At 38.7% G+C, this 22,517-nt stretch overlaps 1 protein-coding gene across 1 annotated transcript in view; it reads left to right on the top strand.

Moving 5' to 3' along the window:
* The window catches only part of AR (androgen receptor), a 210,869-nt gene that overhangs the window by 119,454 nt on the left and 68,898 nt on the right, over positions 1-22,517 (top strand). Inside the window, exon 2 of the mRNA XM_047092579.1 lies at positions 7,805-7,956. Within this exon, the coding sequence (XP_046948535.1) occupies positions 7,805-7,956 (152 nt within the window). The remainder of the gene's footprint in view (positions 1-7,804; positions 7,957-22,517) is intronic.

Below are 22,517 nucleotides of genomic sequence, written 5' to 3'. Positions count from 1 at the left end.
CAACTGTCCATCCACAGATAAATAGGTAAAGAAGATGTGGTATATATACTACTCAGCCATAAAAAAGATTGAAATCTTGCCATTTGCAACAACATGGATGGACCTAGAAGGTATAATGCTAAGTAAAATAAGTCAGTCAGAGAAGGACAAATACCATATGATTTTACTCATATGTGGAATTTAAGAAACAAAACAAATGGTCAAAGAAAAAAAGAAGAGACAAACAAACAAACAAAACAGACTCTTAACTGTAGAGAACAAAGATTACCAGAGAGGAGGTGGGGGGGGGGTGATGGTGAAATAGGTGATGGGGATTAAGAGCACACTTATTGTGATGAGTACAGAGTAATGTATGCAATTATTGAATTGCTGTATTGTACACCTGAAACTAATATGACACTGTATGTTAATTATACTGGAATTTAAAACACAAATAATCAACAAACAAAAAAAACCCCAAAACAATGTTGAGATAGAACAAAGTTGGAGGATTCACACTTCCTGATTCCGAAACTTACTAAAAGCTACAGCAATCAAGACTGTGTGGTCCTGGCATAAGTATGACACATAGAGACCAATGAAATACAATTGAGACCTCCCCCCCAAATAAACCCTTACATTATGGTTAAATGATTTTCAACAATGATAGCATGCCCATTCAATGGGAGAAAGAATAGTATTGTCAACAAATAGGATAACGGTATATTCACATGTGAACAAATGAAGTTCTTTTTTTTAAATAGGAATGTCTTTTTTTAATGTTTATTTATTTATTTTTGAGAGAGAGAGAGAGAGAGAGAGCACAAGTGGGAAGGGTCAGAGTGAGAAGGAGACATAGAATCTGAAGCAAGCTCCAAGCTGTCAGCACAGAGCCCCATGTGGGGCTAGAACTCACAAACTGTGAGCTCATGACCTGAGCTGAAGTTGGATGTTTAACTGACTGAGCCACCCAGGCACCCCCACTTTTTTATACCAAAAATTATCTCAAAATGTATCATGGACCTAAATGCTGGAGCTAAGTCATTAAATCTCAAAGAAAATGTAGGAGTAAATCCTTGTGACCTTGTGTTAAGCAATGTTTTTTTTAGCTTATAACACCAAATGCATAGAAACAACAGAAAAAAAATGATACATTGGACTTCATCAAATTTTAAAACATTTATACTGCAATCAATACCCTCAAAAAAGTAAAACTCCAACCCATGGAGTGAGAGAAAACATTTGCAAGTCATGGATATAAGAGTATTGAATCTAGAATATACAAAGAACTCTTACCATTCAATGATTAAAAGGCTAATAGCCAGCCCAGTTTTAAAATGTGCAAAGACTGGGGCGCCTGGGTGACTCAGTCAGTTAAGCATCTGACCGGCTCAGGTCATGATCTCGCGGTTCACGAGTTCGAGCCCCCCATCGAGCTCTGACAGCTCAGAGCCTAGAGCCTGTTTCAGATTCAGTTTCTCCCTCTTTCTCTGCCCCTCCCCTGCTCATACTCTGGCGCACACTCACTCTCTCGCTTGCGCTCTCTCTCTCTCTCTCTCAAATAAATAAAACATTTAAAAATTAAAAAAAAATAAAATGTGCAAAGACTTTGAATAGACCTTTCTCCAAAGAACATGTACAAATGAAAAATGTTCAACACCATTACTCAATAGAGAAATGCAAATCAAGACCAAAATATGAAATCACACTCACTAAGGTGACTATAGTAAAAAAGACAAATAGCTTGAATGTGGAAAAATTAGAGCCAGTATACATTACTGGTAAAAATATAAAATGGTGCAGCCACTTTGGAAACTAGCCTGGAGGTTTCTGAAAGTGTCACCATTTGACTTTTGAAATAGTAATTTCACATATTATATATATATATATATATATATATATATATATATATATATTCATTGCAGCATCCATAAAAGCCAGAGTGAAAGCAACTCAAATGTCCAGCTGATGAATGGATAAACAAATGTGGTATATCCATGTAATGGAATATTACACAGAAATAACAAATGAAGCAATGATACATGCTACAATGTGGATGAATCTTAAAAACAGTATGCTAAATGAAAGAAGGAAGTCACAAAAGATTGTGTTGTATAATTCCACTTATATTAAATGTCCATAAAGGGCAAATCTTTAGAGACAGAAATTGAATTAAGATCTGAGAGAAGGAAGAAATGGGGAGTGACTGCTAATGGGTACTGGATTTCTTTTTGGAGTCATGAAAATATTATAAAATTAGTTTATGGTAATAGTTTGTAGTAAAATTAGTTTGTGAATATGCCAAAATAGGTGAATTTTATGGTATGTGAATCATATATCAATAAATTTGTTAAAAACCAAATTAAATTAAACCTAGGTTATAACACAAGTATTATATGTCCTTGGCAATTTAGAATAGCAGGAGAATATGGATTAGGGGGGAAATGATGCCCAGTTTGAATCCTGGCTTTGCCACTTAGGTAGCCATATGAACTGAAACAGGTAATTTACCTTATCTAAGTCCCAGTTTGCATTATTTTCAAAGGAATGGTAATCATATCTACCTCAGAGCTGGGTTTTTAGAACCTAGTTCTCCAATCTCTCCTTCCTTCCACTTTCTCGTGAGATTATTATAGTAATGGCCATCTGTGAAAAAGTGTGCCAGCAACAGAGTGGAATGTTTAACTTCCCAAAATCTCATTGAATCTTTATAGCAATTTTGTGAACTCTATATTTTTATGCCCATTTTACATGTGAATAAAATGACTTGTTCAAGGTTTTTCTGTTAGAAAGTGGTAAAGATGGGCATGAAAACCAGATCTTCTACCTATTATATCTTTCCACTTCAACAAGGCCTTACTAAATTGGAGAAGTAGAGAGCTGTGATGTAAAGTCAGGTAGTACTTTTAAAAAGAAAACATGACTATTCTCTTGGACAGTCATCAAATTTCAAATCTCGGACTTAGAGGGGAAAAGAAAGCTACCAGACTTACCTCGTTACTTTGTCAATTTCTCCACTGAAATAACCCTTGTGCCCATAAAGAAGTAGGCACAAGAGACCTATGAGGAGAAATTAACTTTGAACTCTTGAATTTTATTATAAAAATTCATGTAGAGTTGTCATTATATTCCACAATGTGGTTAACAAACAATATATTTTAGGTTACTAAACATCAGGAAAAATATGATGCTTTTATAAAGATGTTAGGTGGTTTTCTAAATTTTTTCTTGTTTGAAAAGTGCAGTGATATTTATCAAAAAGGTACACTTTTAACACATCTATCCTTTTTTCCCCTTATCTATACACTTGTATTTACCTTTCCCTAAATGCGCTGGATAGCCAAGAAGGATGGTCTTTTTTATTTTAAGGATATTAGACATCTCCCCTATTTTTATGGTAAAGCAAAAGGTGCAGGCAACCTAAACTTACAATGCAGCTATTATGTGGCAGGCACAGGGGGAAGGGCTTAACATGTACTATTTAATGTAATTCTCGCAAAAGCCCTCTAGATAGAAAGTATCCCCACTCTCCACATGAGACAAATGGAGTTCAGAGAGCCTTAATGACTGGGACCAGGGTTCAGTGGTGGATGCAGGATTCCAGCCCACCTCTGCCTGGCTCCAAAGCCCTGCTGAGTTGACATTCATCCTTCAAACAAGGAACACTAGTCTGTGACTTCTGCATTTCACATTGGTTCCACAGTTCTTGGAGAATTTGCTTAAAGCAGTCAGACCCTTTAAAGTATTTTCAACTCAGACAGACAAACAGACAGACAGACAGACAGACAGACTGAGATTATAGGTAGGTGCTGAAGTTTTCTGAGCCCAACTTCTCCATAGTTGAGCTGGCATTTGTAGACCTATAACTTCTAGTAATCCACTTTTATTTAATTAATTGTGAAACTGTTGAAGTGGTATTCTGGTTTAGGAAACTTCCATTTTATGTGGCAGGATTTTTCCTTCAGACCCATAAAACTGAGTGCACTGCATTGGGATAATAAGTGAGCATGTATCCCGGGGGAAGCAGGAAGAAATATAAACGTTCCATGCAAATTCTGAACTTGCTTGTTCTCAAAGCAAACCTTTGCTACATTTGCACTTAGGATGTTATTTAGGAGAATGTTAGAAACTCTCAGTTTTTTTTTCTTTCACTATGTGCTGTTGTAGCCATACAAAGCATTCATGTAACATACCAGTTAGTTATGCAGCATAGTAATAAAATGAACACTCATGAGCCCTGGTTAAAGAATAAGAACATTTACACCATTTTTTTGTTTGTTTACTGCTGTAACTGCAGGACCTACAATGGTGCTTGGTATGTAGTAGACACTTAATAAATATTTTTAAATGAATACATAAATACATAAACTTGTATCCTCCTTCCTTATATCATTAACCACAGTCTCTCCTTAGAAGTAACCATAATCCTATATTTGGGGTTTATTATTCACTTGAATGTTTATGATTTTTCAAATATATATTACCAAATTATATTTTGTTTACTTTTGCCTTTTTTGGGATATGTATGTAATGGAATCATATAGGCTATTGTGATTTATGTCTTTTATGTAATATTAGATTGTAAGATTTACCTATGTGTACCTGTATTCTGTTCCTCATTATTGCTGAATTGTATTTTATTGAATGGATGTGCTGTAATTTATTTATCCTTTCTCCTTTCAGTGGATGTTTATAATTTCTGTTTTTATAAATATAGCTGCTGTGACACCATTCCTGACTTGCTTGCTGGTACAAATGTGCATGAGTTTCTGTAGGATATAAACCTGGGATTGGAACTCTTATTACAGTTTTCATTTACAGTGTCCAATGGTCAGCCCATAAGGCAGAACTGAAATGTTCCTTTTGTCTACACTACACCAGGGTCAGTGGAAGTGCTGTCCAAAATATTTTTCCAGAAAGAGGAAAGGTAGGTAGGTAAGCAGAGACCAGCCTGGTGAGGTTAGCAGATATCTCAGGCCTTTAGTCAGAGTGGACTGTAATTAGGAAAGTTCAAATTCTAAAATTGCCTTTATTATTTCTCTTCTTCTTCCTCTTCTTTTACTGTTACTTTTATAAGTGGTGTGTTTTATTGATCTCATATCTAATGAACAAAATATTGATGACTTTCTTCAGTCTTAAACATTGATTATAAATTTTATTAATTAGATTATTTTGAACTGCATTTTAAATTGTAATATGGATGAAAATTTCTGTTTCATAAAGTCCCTTTTCAAGAATACCTCTTATTTATTCAGGTTTTCATGTTGTATATCTAATATTTATTTTCCAATTATATGATAAAATTACTATAATTATAATTGTCATCTCGTTTATCCAAATATACCTTTATGCCTTTCAAAAATCATTCCTGTCTTTGAGGTGCTTCCTTATCTGTAGCAATCTGCACTCTGCCTTACTATATCATCTACTATGTTGTGTTACAGTTCCTTGATTCCTGTATTTCTTCTGTACTAGATAGTAAATTTCTTAGAGGCAAGAATAATATATTGATTATCACAATGTCCCCAGAACCTAACCCTTTGCGAGGTTTGTAAGGCCAAGTGCTAGGAGTTGAGTTGAATACATCTATCTAATCTCAACCTTCAATTTTATAATGTGATTAGTGATGGATTATGAACCAGCACTTTGGAGGCAGACTTACCTAGGATGGAATCTGGCATTCCCATTTATGACATGAGTGGTCTTGAACAAGTTTAATTTTCCTGAACATCAGTTTCCTCTACTATGATATACAGATGATACAGAGCTATTTGGCAGGGTTTGGAGGAAGATTAAATGAGATGATATATATGAAATGGCCTTGCACATGAAGTGCCTAAATACATGTCCTTTTGATTTTATTTGAATGGCTTGCGTTAGTTTCAGAAGTCAAAAAAAGAGAGAAAAGGATGAAGACACTTGTAAAAACAAACAAAAAAAAACTTCTGCTGCTTCTCCTTCTTTTATAAATGAGGATAGGGACACATTCTTTACCCAAGGAAATGAAAATTTTAGCCAAAGGGATGATGTTCTTAGCATTTAGCCCATTTATATATGGGAAGTGAGCTATTTTCCTGTGGAACTGGCGGTCCTGCTAATCCTGGTTTGATAGGCAGACTCCTGCTGGCTTTCCAGTCAAGGTAGGAAAGTGAGATCTTTTGGGGGAGAAAAGATAGCCAGCTGCTGGGTTTACATATAAGCCGAATTTTTTTAGTGATTTCTGCGGTACTTGGGACATGAATAAAGGCTAATATTTGTGTCTTAGAGGTAAAGTGCTTGTCAAGTATAGCCTAAGCAAAAATATTCTTTGCTCTTGCCCTTGCCAGGGCTGATCCCTGGTTATTGATGGGAAGATAACATTTCATGCTTTTTTGGATTCTGATAACTATGCTGAGCTTGATAGAGCCATGTGTGTAGAAAGTAAGAGAGTAGCAGAAAGATAATAGTGTAATGGAAACTATGTTGGATTTGGAGCCAGTTAGTCCTGGGCTTGTTGTCAAATCACTTTGGACTTTACCTCTCTGAATGTGAGTTTCTTCATTTGATGTAATAATGACCAAAAAAAAATGTTTCTCAGAGTTGTTTTGATGCGTAGAAATCACCCAACACAACAAACAGGCTGCCATTAAGACTTATTTTCCTTCCTTCCTTAGTAAGGGAGAAGTGCTCAGAAAAAAAAATATGGCTACATTCCTGTGGATGAGAATATGGGGAATTATCATCTACCTGAGGCAGATTAACCCAGGACATCATTTTTTTTAATGCTTAGACATAGGGTATAGGAGAGAAAAATAATTTGACTTTTGATTAGTAAGAACCATATTTTATTTGTTTAAACTTGAATTAATTACTACAGGAGACTCAGAATTTTACTTCTATTAAGGTTTTAGGATTGGCTTTCTGACCCTCTCCTTCATATCCATCTGAAAGGACTCAGATATAGATCTTGTTAGAGATAAGAAGTTTAGATGACTCCTGAAGCTCCATCCTATCCTAAAGTCCCTATGGGTATTTTAATGGCCAAGTGTTGAGATGGTAGCCTGAGAAATTTCCAGCATCACTGTGTGTCATTTCCCAACAAGAACCTCAGGTGTAAGGATTTTGCTATTTTATATTGCAGAATGGAGGTGAGGGGATGTCTACATGATCTAGAGAGATGACTAAGGAAAGTGAGGGAATGGCGGGGGAGAAGACCAAAGAAGGCTGGTATGATAACACTAATCATGATCCCTCACTTGTGTATTCATTTTAAAGGCTTTTTATCTTTTTATATAATTTATACTGCCACTCACAATAGAGCTCAGTAGGATGGGCAATACTATTCCTATTTACAGGTGAAAGTGAGGCTTAGAGAACTAGAGCAAAGGATACCAAACTGCTTTGTTGCTTAGTCTCTTTTGGCCATAGATTTCCCTTTGGATAAGGTAAGGCCATATAGCTGGGTTGATACCATTTAATTGCTCTAAAATTGTTTCCTGACCACCATTTTAAGTTAGATACCTTAACCTCAGCACTCAGGTTTCCGTCTTCATCTATCCCTCATGTAAACATAGCCCATGAGACTGGCTGACCCCAGAGAACTTCTTGAATTCCTTAGCAGGATCTAAAAAGGCTTGTCCACATGACAGGAAACCCCACAGACGTCATCACTAGAAGTAGCAGAAAAATCAGCTTCACACTGACTCAATGAAGCAAGAAATAATCTTGTTTTCTAAATAATAATAATTTACACATGTAAATTTGCTCCTAAAGACCTCAGACTTCTATCCTCTTATTTCTGCTAGGCACTGACATGTGTTGCATTGTTTCTCCTGTGTCTTTCCAGTTTGGAGACTTCCAGGGACCATGTCTTACCTATTGACTATTACTTTCCGCCCCAGAAGACCTGCCTGATCTGCGGTGATGAAGCTTCTGGCTGTCACTATGGAGCTCTCACTTGTGGAAGCTGCAAAGTGTTCTTTAAAAGAGCCGCTGAAGGTAAGGGGTCTTGCACACTCACTTCTACCTCCCTTTCTTCTTTATCTTATATAGAGATACACCAATCTTCCAGAGCCCAGGATTTTATCATTTCAAAGTTAGAGTCACTGGTGGGACCCTGTCAAAGAACCTAAGAGCCTAAAGAAACAAGTTTTCATACTTGCTGGTCCCCTGGCTTCAGCAGCCTTGGTAGTACAGACAATGTATTCAGTGAAGGTGGTCCCATCTGGTGCTTACAGCTTGGAAGGGTCCTACAAATAAAATAAAATTAATTATTTGAAAAGATTTAATTTCTTCCCTGTTTGTGTTCCACTTTGTTGCATAGTGATGGAAAAATTGTCTTTATTAGAGAAGTCAGAAGTCGAGAAACCCCAACTGAGTCCCTAACCCATTCTCTGTAGTGAATATGGGAATGTTCCTTCACAAAGTCTCCCTGGCCTCAGCCCCAGAAACAAAGCAGACCATCAGTCTGTGCACCTGCTCCCTTCTGCTGCTGCCTTTTTGAGACCTCTTTGAATTAATAGCCCCTATATAAGTAGGGATCCAGAGTGATGAAACACTTTTGTTTTTTCCATAGACTTGCCTTCAGGATCTGTCCATTGGTCCAGCACCCCAAGCTAAGTTTCATCTTATATTTGGCTCAAGCCCCTGACTTCTTAGTCCTATTTAGCTTAGAACAGTTCATGTCTGATCCGCTACCAGAGGTGCTCAGCCTACATCCTACAGCAAGAACTCCCATTTCCAGACCTCCTATATATGCTAGTGACTCCTTCCTTCCCAATCAACCTGGGCTCAAACCTCCTATTCATCCACTGCCTTCCCCATCCTGTCCTAAGAGCTTGTTTTCACAAAGGGACACTGATAACCAGCCCGTAGACAGACATACTCTGCTCTGGGGGCACACCCAGTTGCCAAACACCAGTATCTACTCCTGCCTTCACTTTCCACAAAGGAAATACTTCCTTCCAAGACCTATCCTTCTCTTTCTTTAGCCTAGAAGTATTGAGTTCCAAGTCAGAACCCAAACAGGCAGCCTTTCCTTATGTAAGGGCTATAAACCCTGAGGACACTCTTAAAAGTGGCAGGTATATAAGCCACACCTTTCACCAGAAATGTTATAGCACCCACCAGAGGACAACAGAAGCATCAGAGCTTTTGGCATCTAGACAAAAGGTGCAAAGCAGGTGCCCTTTACTAGTTTTTGTATTGGTAGCCATTTGGAATGATTATTGCCTTCTCATCATTTTAGCCAGGTGGCAGGAATACTTATAAAACAGAAAGTCATTATTCTGTTTTCTTCCAGTCCCCAAAGCAACAACGAGACAGCTAGAATTTAGTATTACTGAAAATATGCTGCATGTTCCTTCCATACCCCCAAGTGGCCTATTGCTACTGCTTGTACTGGGATAGTTTGATGTGCAGGGCCCCAGTACTTAGACCTAGGCAGTTTGGAAAGAAACACAGAGAGCAGTACCTGCTTTTCTTAAGAGTACTTACACAAGGATAGCTGTCAGATAAGAAAGCAAGGAATAGCCCCCAACGACTTCAGATCATCTCACCCCAACTTCCCCAGTGGATTCTGCTTCCTCCCTCTACCCCATCATCCAGTAGGCCTTGTCTGTAGAGCAGAGAATAAACCAGGGCACCTATCTAGAGACTGTGTGTCAGAAAGCCCAGACAGCACAGTAATAGCAGTCATATCAGATGGGGAAAGAGTTCAAATAAGCAACTGAACAAGCAAATACAAGTCAAATAGATTAGATTGTATTTGATGCTGCCTCTGGTTTTACAGATCTGGGTCACAATACTGTTATTTTTGGAAAACAGGGAAAGTAATCAAACATTGTAAAAGGGGATATTTTGCTGTCATAACGTATTCCACATGGAAGCTTTGTTCAGAAGTTAGAGGTGAAGGAGGAAGGAAGGCAGAATGGCAGCTGGCAGGGATTCCTGGGAGGAGCTGTGCTATGGTGTGTATCTTGGACTATTTGAGAACAAGGAAGCAGAGAGGGGTAATCACTCAACTTGCAGAACACTTGGAAATCCAGCAAGGTCTTAAAATGCTATAGACCTTAGAATAATTTAAGTTATGGAAACTTGGTAATATTTTCTTTGAGAAAATGAGCCTCCGTGGGCTCATGGGGCCAAATACTCTTGACTCTTTGACATACAAAAAAATCACAAATGGATTTCTTACAAAGCTGTGGATCCCCTTGGTTCCTTTGGAATATGAACCCCAGGTTCCAGTCCTGAGCCCTTTGAGGGATAGGAGAAGATGGTATAAACACACACACACACAGAGAAAAGAAAGCAAAAAATGGCATTTTCTTTCTTCCTCCCATCTGAAAAACTTGGTGACTTGAGTTTACTACTGTCATTATCTCTGTTTGAAGGCGGGGGGCTGTCTTATTATCCACAGGAAACATTTATTGATTCCGATTTTCCCCACTTTTACAATGTGTCCTTATTGCCCAAATGGCCTTTATGAAAGTGATTCTGAATCTGCTTTATTAAAACTTGGAATTCCACCTGTCTTGGAGAAAGTGGAGCACAAATCTTTCTTTTCCTCATTTGTTTGTTGTTGTCAGTTAAGTCAGACTGAGTATTCAGTGTTGATTACCACTTTATTCATGGTTTCAGAAATCTCTGGACTGGGCACAGGTACAAGACTTAAAAGCCTGGCATGTCAGACAGAAATCCATTTCTAGCTTTGGTAGATCATAAAGCATGAGGCTTTAATGCTGTCGTTGGTGCAAGGCTCAGCACAGAGTCAGTTGTAATCTAGCCAGATTTTCCTATTGAGGAGGAAGAGAGAGCCTCATATTTTCTCATTGTCAGTAATTCTGGGAGTTTGGGGTGAGGATTAGGCTAGTCAGGGAAGCATCTTCATATTTTGAGATTAAAAAAAAATAATGGTGGTAGTCCATGGGGCTAAAATCACTAAAAGATTTTTGGTTGTTGAAAGCTCAGTGAAAGTGTGTGTGTGTGTGTGTGTGTGTGTGTGTGTGTGTATGTGCACATGTGCATATATACACACACATGCAGTTGGGGGAAGATCTGTGGGCTAGAAACAGGTATGAGGAGTGGGGTGGTGGGATGAACAGCGAGGTTACAGGGGAAGGCATACTGAATGCTATCTAAAAGGCCAGGAAGTCAAAGGAAGGTGATGCCCATACACAGGAGTAGAAGCTCAAAGGAGTTTTAGTTGTCTGTCTTTGGATAATTAATTTTCCTCTTTGGACTTCAATTTTCTCTGTAAAATAAGGGACTTAAACTAGATATTTTTAATATACCCTTCCAGTGTAGATGTTTATGACGATTCTACAAATTCAAAGCATCGTCACTATCAAAACTATTATTGGACCAAACAAACATGCATTTATACCTATATGCACTTTTGGTTTTGCCTTCTTAACAGATAGTGAACCCTATCTCCCATTCTTTTAAAAATCAATTTTCAGATGATATAGCCATCTGGGAAAGTGCACTATGGATGGGCTAGGTTAAAATTCAGGACTCTGAGATTCCTCCTTTCCCCAGCATTGTGACCATAGTTGGTTAACTTCCTTTCTTTTCCATTTTCTCATCTGGAAAATCAGGATATAAATCCCCATATTTACCACATCATGTTTCAAAGAGGGTTAATTAGTTCATTATGTACACTGTGTGCTCAAGAATTTACTATTTTTCAGACATTTTCTAGTAAAACATTGGAGATTGTACATCCATTTGTTTTGTACACATGGAGTGCTGTTTGGTACACATCATAAAATTGAAACTGTAGTTTACATTCTGGACTCAAAGAATTACACCATCCTCGGCGATGTTTACAATATGTCCCAATTTAGTATTCCTGGCAAATTTTATATAAGTATGGCTTTGATTCCGTCTCTCACCCCAGGTTTTTGTGAGGGAAGAAATGGAAGTGAACCCTCATTGAACTCTTTCTGTCCTTTAAATCCATTCTTTCCCACCTCAACTCATGTGGAATTGAATGTTAACTTCTTGTTTGGAGACTTGCAGAGAGTTTTTTTGTGCTTTTCAGTGTCCTCTTGACTCCCTCGCTTTTTCAGTAACATTTCCCGGGGGCAAATTAGCTATGTTAGAAGGATCTGCTTGCAGCGTCACCAGAGCCTTGATTAGGTATCTTTGGCCAAAGAGTTGACTGATCCTGATTGCACTGATCCTGGATATCTTCTCACAAAGTTCCTCTTATCTTTTATCTGTCTCTGGTTTTTCTAAATGCCAAAGCCAGGCTTTAGATCTGAGGTCAGCAAACTTTTTCTATAAAGGACCAGGTAGTAAATATTTTGGGCTTTGTAGGCCATATGGCCTGTGACTCGACTATTCAACTCTGCATTTGTAGCCTGAAAGCAGTCCTAGACAATACGTAAGCTAATGGGTATGGCTGTATTACAATAAAATTTTATGGGCACTGAAATTGAAATTCATTTAATTTTCACATGCCATTCAGTACTATTTTTGTTTTGATTTTTTTCAGCCATTTAAAATCTAAAAATCATCCTCAGCTCTTAAGCCACACAGAAACAAGTGGCACAGCGGATTTGGCTTGTGGACTGTAATTTTTGACTCTTGCTTTAGATGGTCACTTATGTGCTTACAAGTCTGCAGACTAAATTTAACTCTTTCCAATGTTCTAGTATTTTATTAACTCTCTAGTTCATCTAATTTTAAACATTCTTCTGAGTGGCCAGAGTTTGCACATCTTGGTTTTCCAAAATGCCGGATCTGGTGGCCTCTAGGTATTGAGCATTTTTACTAAACAGGAAAAAAGTAAGTTAATCTAGGAATGCTAGAAGAGAATACATTTTTTTCTAATGATCTAGTAGATCACTCTCCTTTGCAATACCCAGATAAATTGAAAATATTTCATATGTTTTCTAGACTTTGGCACCATAAATATGTGGATGACTATGAAATATACATGAATGAGTTTTGCTGGATGCCACATATACCACAGATGGTAAAGAGGAAGGACTTTGGAGACTTTCTGGTACTAAGTGTTATGGAAAAACTTTCTGTCTGATAGAAAACAGGGCCAAGGTGGTCACCTGAGTTATGGATCTGCCATATATTTCCCCATGATTCTTTGTCTTTACACATTTGCTGGCATAATTCTTGCTGTCCCCACAAGACTAGACCACAGGCCTTCAGAATAAATAATTTAGCTCTATAACCCATTGCAGTTGATACCCACTTGCATCTCTCATTAATGCCCAATTTGGGAGCCAGGTCAAGAATTTGCCATTGCTGCTATACAGTGCCCTGTGCCTGCTTATTTATAGCATGTACATTTTATGAAAGCAATGATTAACAGGAAGTTATGTCACTTCCAAAATCTTCCTAGTCCATTGCATGCTTCCACTTTGTGTTACTATTTCCCAATCTGTTACATTTTTAAAGCCCATGTATTGAAGCTAGAACATTTTTTCAGTCCTCCACAGAATCTCTTGGTAATTGTGAAACTATGTGTAGTAGATTTTTGCATTTGGCTGCTATTGCAAAGGCAAACATTAGAACCACTTTTTCTTCAAAGGTAGGAGTTATTTCTTACTTCTATGGGCTCTAGTCCCATAGCAAGAAACACACTATCCTTCAAAATGACCAAAATCTGTGATGAGCCATTATTTCAGAAAACAGTCTCTTCAGTTATAACAGCTATGTGTGCATACTTCTGGAACCTATCGTTCAGGTGTTTTCATGCTCCTTTTCATGGCTAGGCAGCTGCTTTCAGCATTCTAAGTAGGCAGGTATGCAGAAGAGGGTACAGAAGAGGAAACTTCCTCCTATACAAAAGAGAAAACTGAGGGGCACCTGGGTGGCTCAGTCAGCTGAGCTTCTGACTTTGGCTCAGGTCATGATCTCATGGTTCCTGAATTTGCACCCCAGATTAGGCTGTCTTCTGTCAGCGCAGAGCTCACATTGGATGCTCTGTCCTCCTCCCTCTCTGCTTCTCCCCTGTTTGCACTCTCTCTCAAAAATGAATTTAAAAAAGAAGAAACTGATATTTAGAGGTGAATGTCTCTTTATAAAGGGAATAAAGATTAGAATTCTCAGTCCCTTTGCTTCCAGTCTTTGTTGCTATTCCTGAGGCACCCCAGTGGAATCACCATAGCCTCCTGACAGACCAGTGCCTAGAACGGGCCTGCTAGTAATCTGCTAATTCATTCAGCCAGTAAACATTTACAGGGTGCTTACTACATGTGGGGTGTTGGGATCACATACTCAAGGTACAGAGCTTGCCTCAAGGAGCTTGGTGATCATAATCCTGGACATCTTTAAAGCTCTTCAGTGAATGCAGGGCCACTATATCCACTGCCCATTTGAACTTCAAAACCATCTGAGACAGAAGGCAAAGTTATCCTTCTCATTTTCCACATAAGCAAACTGAGGCTTTGACAGTTAATCAACATGTAGTAAATGGAATAGCTGGAATTTGAACCCAGGTGTTCTGAGTTCAAAGGTAACAGTCACTCTGCTATAGTATAGCTTCCCCTCAAATATATAAACACACTAACCCAAAGTAGAAAGAAAGGGTTGTTATGTCTAGGCAAATAAGAAAGCCAACAGTGAAGAGATGACAGAAGTTAAGAAAGACATAAGTACTGTGGGGAGAAACCAAGGAGACACTGAGTAGCACTAATTTGAGGGAGCTTGTCTTCCTAAGAAAGCCCCAAATATTTAAAAGAGTTGGTGGTGAAAAGAGCAGTTTCTTCATTAGGTAGAGCTGGGGACATGTGAGCCATAGTCCTTCCACCACCTCCTACTCTTCATAGGGAAAATTCTGATTCTGATAAAATCAGCATTAGTAGCTCTTCATTCACTCTCATCACACATGCACAGTACAGAAAGCATAGTTTAACACCTTTTATCAAGAGAATTTTGCTCATTACCAAGCTAATGGAAATGCTCAGAGACAAAGCATATACATACAAATGGTAGATCCCTGGTTCCTTGACCCTTGGCTTTGAGACTTCTCAAAGTGTACCACAGAATGTTTTCCATGGGGCCAGGAGTAAGAGAAATTTATTTTCCTCCTCTTTGATGTCAAAAACAGAAAATACTGTATTTTAGGACAGAGGTTAAAAGCCACAAAGTCTTGTCCTCTATCAGTGTTTTAAAATTTTGATCTTCCTTTTCCTCCTGGGATGCATCATAACATGGATGGACCTTGATTTCATTGTGGTATCTGCTTGTGTGCCCTGGAGAATGGGCCTCTCACAGTTCTATAAGTTAGGTATAAATACATTCCTACAGCTCCATGGTACAAGCTCTTTCACTTTCTGGACAGCTAACTCAGCCATGAGCTGTTTAATAAAAAGACTTAAAAGATTTGCAGCGCTTGGAATCACAGGTTCTGAAAATGCTAATCTGTTGAACCTTGAAGAAAGGAAACTTAGAAACCTAAAAATCTTGCCAAGATATATTATGGATAAGGAAACTGAGGCTCAGAGAGAGGAAATGACTCTTCCAGGTTCACAGAACCTATAACTGGCAGATATTAGGGCTTCCTAGAGATTTCTTGTTTCTTGCCTGAGGGATCCTTCAGCTTCAAAGCCAATTAGCAGAGCCACAGAGATTGTTACCTTGAAACATTCAAGAATTATGTGAGGCAGAATAATAAACATTTAGAACAGCCCTTGGCTTCCAGAAAGTACTCAGCTTTTGTGAGTCCCTTCTACTTCTGTAACTTTATGTTTTTCCCTTTAGCAGGGGAATGATTAATGTTAGTCTATGATAGAAGGGCTCTATGAGACATTTTATGGTATGAAAACTCTTGCAAGGTTTTGTGTGTATAAATGTGTATGGATTTTTTAGGGAGTGTTTCATAACTTTCATGTGATTTTGAGAGGTCATATAACACAGAAAAGACTATAGACCACTAGTCTAGTCTAGTGTTTGATAAGGAATTTATGGACCCTCAGAGGAGTATCCTAACTACAGAGATATCCAAAATGGCTGACGACTGACACTTTCCCCACATGGTGTCCATTTATTCATAGGTACTTACTTAATGTGTACGCCAGACCTCTACCAGGGACTTGGATGAGAGATAGTAAAAAAAGTTATTTATTGGGCACTCAGTATACCCAATATTGCTTTACAGACATTTTCTCATTCAATCCTCACAACAACCCTATGATATAGGTATTATTATTGCCCCCACTTTGCAAGAGGAACCAAGGCACAGAAGAGTTAAAGTGACTTGCCCAAAGTCTTGCAACTAGTTAGTGGCTGTGGAGTGAATATGACAGCGTTCTCAACATAACAGAGTGAGGTAAGTGCTGTACTAGAAGCAAGTACTCAATCCTCTGTGCATACGGAATAAGAGAATGAGTTATTTTACCTGGAAAGTTTGAGAAAGCTTCACAGAAAAGTTAAGGGTTGATTTAGGTCTTGAGGGATGCATAATAATTTGTTAGATGCAAAAAAGGTAGGAAGGGAACTTCAGGAAGAGGGAAAAGAGAAACGAAAGGCAAGTCTGCATGAAAGCTAGAGGCTTGTTTGAGGAATATTATGGAGTGCAGAGGGGGGTGAGTTCCCCTTATCACATGCAGCAGGTCCCTTGACCAGCTGTCAGTCAGCCTTTTGTGCCTGCTCCACCCCATGCCGAACTGTGCATTCCTGTCCTACTCTAATCTCTTGGCTTTTTGGAAGCAGGCTGTTGTCTAGGTGGTGAAACAAGAGCACCAAAAGGGTTCTGGTCCTGTCATTGTCTCACCATGTGGCCGTAAGCATGTCTCATTCTGTCTTTGCCCCTAGAAACTTCCATCTGAATAATAAAGTGGCTGGACTATATGGTTTTGAAGAATTCAGCAGTAAATCTGTAACAGTCTAAATATTTAACAATAAATCTCTGAAATTTTATGGATACTCCAGATGTATCTATTTGCCAGTGGTTCACTTTATATGCATCAGCCATGGGAAATAGGCAGACCCAAGTTCAGTCCCAAGTCTTCTCTGTGCTTCTGTGAGGAGAGTAATAGCTCAAATGGCTATTGTAAGAACTAAATGATGTGTAATACAGCTCCTGGTGCCCAGTAAGTTTTGGTTCCTTCTGGAGTGAAGCCTTAATCATTGGCACACATATACTTATGGTGTCCCCAGGGTCAGCAGAAAGGGAAGATGGGAAATGGTATTTGTGTTAGTCCCTGATTAATGTAAGGTTCTCAGACACACACACACACACACACACACACACACACACACGCACACACACATCTTTTCAGTGTTAATTAAGGGTCAGTAGTATTTGTATAAGAATATGTCAAAAGTCAGCCTCTTCCTTTTCCTTCTTTGCCTCTCTGGGCACTGTGTGTAACACTCCCCAGACAGCACAACAAGCACATGTTTTATTGCTTCTCCTGGATTCCAGGCTTTGGACTTGAAGGTGTTAGAGCTATCTGTGTGTCTTCATCCTCAAGACTTCTCTGACCTCCCTGGTAAATTCAGGTCCATAGCCACAGGCCAGGGAGGGAAAAGGTCATAAATCTGAGCCAGCACCTGTGTAAATACATTTTAAGCCTTCTTTTCCGGAATACAGATGGATGTTTTTTTGAAACCAAACCAGGTTGTCTTTTATATAGAGTTTTGCTTTGTATATCATTGATGTTTTGGACTTCTTGTAGGAGTGTGGTTTGGTTGTAGTGTTACTGTTTGTTCATTTGTTTTGGGGGGTAAGAGGCATTTCTTTCAAAAACAGGATAATGTCTTAGTATGAGCTATGACTCCACTGTGTTTAAAATAGAACACTAGTGATATACTGGAATTCATTCTGCTTCCCATAGATTGGCTGTACATCCCTCTACCCCCATTCACTCTCCAATGTTGATCCTTTTAAAAATGAGCCAGCCAAAGCTAATGTGTAGCATACTGCTTATCTCTAACTCCTACCTGAATCACCTTCATATCTTGTCCAAAATTCTATGTGTGGGGGAGATGGTTAATACCCTGCCGAGGGCCCCTAGGACCCATTAGTAGGTGGGTATCCAGTTATTTAGGTCCCTTAGTTCTGCTAGGCTTCTGAATACAGACAGGGTTGGTCCTTTATCTGCATTTGACAGGCCTCCTGCTTCCCACTGTCCTACAATGGCCTCTTCGTCCACACTATCTGTGTAGCCTCCATGACTCCCCAGAAACTCCTCTGTAGCCCATGTTACTTAGAAAACATTCTTCTTTGTTGTTTTTGCAACTTGATGAGGACTAGCCAGCAAATTTAGGTTCATATTATGGTTACATTGGAGCAGAAATAGATGTAGAAAACAAAAAATATATGGGATGATTTCTCATCTACCTAAGAGCCCTACAAAGATACTAGAATGCTCTCTACCTAGAATCCCTATTGATATAGGGGTAAAATACTTGATTTACGTACATTTGTTAACTGTGTACCCATGGGAAAATGACATCTCCTCCCTGAAATTTAATTTTCTCACCTATAAAATGGAGATAATGATGACCACTCCCAGAGAAGTTGTAAGAATTACATGACATAAGGCAACTGGAAGTTTCCTTGCATAGTGCCAGACTTTCAAAAATAAAGTGAACTAGACAATGTGGACAATGCCTCCTGTTGCATGAATGAGAAATCAGCCCCATATCAAATTATAGAATATTTCCAGGGGTCCCATGATTTCACTGATAGAAATGCTAGTGTGAATTAAATAATTCACCTGTTGCTATTTACATATATAATTTGATAGTAATTATTTTCATACAGATGGCATATTTCACACATGATTCAAAATATGACAGTTTTGTAGATGTGTAAACTCCTCAGTACCAAAAACCCAAAAGGAATTAGCTAGAGCAATGGTAAGCAGCACAGAGCTCCCTGGACCCTGTCTCCTAGTTACAGGGAACTAGATTTTACCATTTGTATTCTCATAGTCTAGTGGCAAGGAAGAAGGTATGGAGGTGAATAGCTTTTATTCATTCATTTTTTTCAACAAGTATTATTTCAGGCCCTGTGTAGGCCCAGAGATGAGTGTGAGTTGACCCTGTTGTCAGGGAGCTTCTAGCCTGGTGGACGTGCCCTCCGAAGTCAGCTATGGTTTTAATACTGCACAGAATATCTAAGTACAGCAGAAGCAGTGTGATGGACAGGTGAGAAAAAGTCTACAGGGATAGCACCCCTGCTCTGTGCCAAAAGACAACCCTGATCAAGGCCAGCACAGTTTGAGGGGCCTACCCCCATAAGCAGTTCTGGAAGCCTTATCAACAACAGAAAACAATAATAATGATGATAATCATAGCAGTTCATATTTACTGAACATTTTCTCTGTGTTAAGCACTACACCACTAAGTGCTTACGTAATCTTTACAACACCCCTGTGAGGTAGTAGATACTTGCAAATAAAGAAACTGAGGCACAGAGGACTAAGAAAGCAGTAAGGTAACTAATTCATCTAGGTTCAACATACATTCAGTTTCTATTATATGTCAGGCCTTGTGCTAAGAGCTGGGGAGAGAGAGATGAGTAAAACATCTGAGTCCAGCAGAAGCAGCAAATCAGCACACAGTGAGGCAAGCATATTCCAGGCATTCTGCTTGATACTGGAAACTCAGTGATGAATGAGACACAGTCCTTTTCAAAGATCTCGAAGTTTAGTGGGGGATAACAATGCAGAAACAAACATTAAATACTGCTCTAATAAGTGTCCTAAAAGAGGTAAGTAAAACATGGACCAGATTATGCAGCAACTGATTGGTTTAAATCAAAGGCCAGAAGAAACAATGTTATTAAGAATTATGGAGAAACTAATTGATTTAAATCAAAGGCCAGAAGAAACAATGTTATTAAGAATTATGGAGAAACTAATTGATTTAAATCAAAGCCCCCCCCCCAAAAATGTTATGTAATTTTATTTCAGCTTGGTCATTTATGTTCAGGTTTTCATTCTATTCCTAAAATGGATGATCAGTATTTGTTTTGCACCCAAAGATATTAAAACACTGCAGGAGGCTGTGCTTGCAATATAGTTAAACTACTCTGTTATCCTATTTCATGCCCACACTTTCTTCTTCCTCACCTTTACTCAGGCTACTCCCTCTGCTACAAGTGCTTTTTCTCCACATCTCGGTATCCTTCAAGGTCTCATTCAAATGCTTCCTCCATGAGGCTTCCACTCCATCAAAAGACATCCCACCCTTCTGTGTTCCCACAGCACTTCATGACTCCCTCTCTTGTGGTTCTTTCCACTTCTTGCTTTACTTCAGCAATGTACTTACCCATATTTTTCCCTCTGCTAAACTGATTTCCTTAGTGGAAGGTTCACTTTGATGAAACCATGATTTTATTGTAGATGCATTGGAAACCTCTTTTGGATTAAATTGTGCCTTATGGGTGTCACCCTACAATGTTAAACATGTGAAATTACATCATCTGTCTGGAGATTTGTATTTTCTACTAATGGCTTTTTAAATGCCCACCACCTTCACACAACAACTGACCAAAATACATCTCATTATTTTACGTCTTGCCTTCATGCTTGCATAATTGGTAGTTTTTTTTTCTTATGCATCTGTTGTTAGATATTTAGATTGCTTACATGTACTTAGGTTGTATTCATACACATTATTTTTTTTTCTTTTTAAAATTTCCTTAGAATCCATTTGTACCAGTGGTGTGGTAGACACATTTATCTGAGTCAAAAGCAGGCATTGGGGGTTGGAGCATATAATGGGAAGATCTTTAGGAATGGTAGACACATTGAAGGAATTGGAAGGAGGCAGGTGGCTATATATACATCCAAAATCATGTGTTATGTATTAGGAATTTATTAAAGTCCCCTCTGTTTGAAAGTATCTTGCCATGCATGATCTGTAACAGTGTCTGATACCCCCCACCATATGTGGAATTGTTTTGGAAGACTTAACTTTCTGGGACACATTCAACCATTCTCATAAAATACTATTGGGAATTAGGTTGTCAGTATATCCATTGGCAGGACTCTGAAGGCACAAAACACCAGTCTCATAAATTTTGAAAGGCATAGGGGATTCAGAACAGGTTCTGTTATCTGTTACCTGAAATAAGAAGGCTTAGATTAAGCATCAAAGTGGCAAGCTCTGAGAAGCCAAGAGTCAAATGAAGGCATTGAGCATTTGGCAGGATGAAAGAGCAGAAGGGGAAGAGGGAAGCAGAAGAAGAGTTGTAGAGAGAGATAAACATGCTTCACTTAACAGGACTTGGAATTGTGTTAGGTTTGTGTGTAAAACAGTAGCAATGGGATCACTTTATATGAGGGAGAAATGAGTGAGTTCTGAGAAAACCCAACAGCTGACATCATATAAAATTGTAGGGGTGATGGCATGAGGGGACATCCAAGTCAAAATTAGTGTCAATGAACATTAGAAAATCATGAGGACTTTGGACATGAGAAAACCAGCAGGGCAAGAGAACTCAGGACAGCATGGCAGACTCAGCACATAGAAGTAAGTTCACACCAGCCATCACACAGGATTACAACTACTAATGTGTGATAGAGGCCATCTTGGTACATTTGAGGAATTAGAGTGAGGCAGGTGGCTGTATTAACTTATTGGTTGACTTCACTGACATGCTTTGGGGGTTGCGGCTTCCAGATACTCCAGTTTTCTTGTTTAGGTGGAGACTGCAAAATCTATTGAAGAGCTGTAAATTCCACATGGAAAAAAGGCTCCCCAAGTTACAGTAGAACATGGAACCCTCTGTATTTTGAAGATAGAGGGGCTCTGTAAGAATTCAAACTGCATTTTCTAGTTCTATCCCCCAGGCTTTTTTTTTTTTATTTTTTCGTCCACATTGAGACTCATTTTCTCTTACTGAGTGCTACCTAGTGCTACCACCCACTGTTCTTGCCCTCTTCACCCGGAGTGTACGTTTAGATCACATTCTTTGGGTTCCCACAAAAACAAAAGAGATGAGTTATTATTCATCAAAATGCATATTAGTAAATACTGAAGAAAAACAAACTGGATGTACACTATACAAAATAAAGAATCTGTTCCTTGGAACCAAAGATCAAACAATAAAGAGCTTTCTTTGGGCATTAGATCTTCCCATAAGGTGATTCTCCTTTAGCCATGTCAACTTGGCCAAATCTTTACTTATAACCATTCTTCATGTTTATTAACCCACCCACTATGCTCCCAAGGGGTCCTAGGGTAATGCCAAAAACTTAACACACATATCCAATAAGAGGAAAGTCACTTTCTACAGCAAGCCCTTATGTGATGTTGTGAGCATTTGACACCTATGATGCTAGGAACACTAGTGACTAATCTGATCCCTTTTTGGAGCAGAATGTGATTGATGTATTGCCTCAAAGAGACTCTAACTATTCTAGGAAATATAATCCAGAGTTTGGTGACTCACATCAGGGAATATGTACAGACCATAGGTCCTGCAGATAAGCCTTCCTCTGATTAGCTTCAGAGATTTTAAAGCAGCTAGGATGTGGTTGAGAAGGCCTTAGGAAATTCATTTGATTTCTCTAAGCCTTACTTTCTTCATCTATAAATTGGAGATAATACAGTGGCTGAAAAACCAAAGGAAC

This window comes from Lynx rufus, unplaced genomic scaffold, assembly GCF_022079265.1.
Source record: "Lynx rufus isolate CCGP_SWC_20201006 ecotype Redwood Valley unplaced genomic scaffold, mLynRuf1.p SCAF_30, whole genome shotgun sequence".
In the NCBI taxonomy this organism is placed as follows: domain Eukaryota; kingdom Metazoa; phylum Chordata; class Mammalia; order Carnivora; family Felidae; genus Lynx; species Lynx rufus.
Note: the sequence above shows the minus strand (reverse complement) of the source record. Positions and strands in the feature narration are given on the sequence as shown.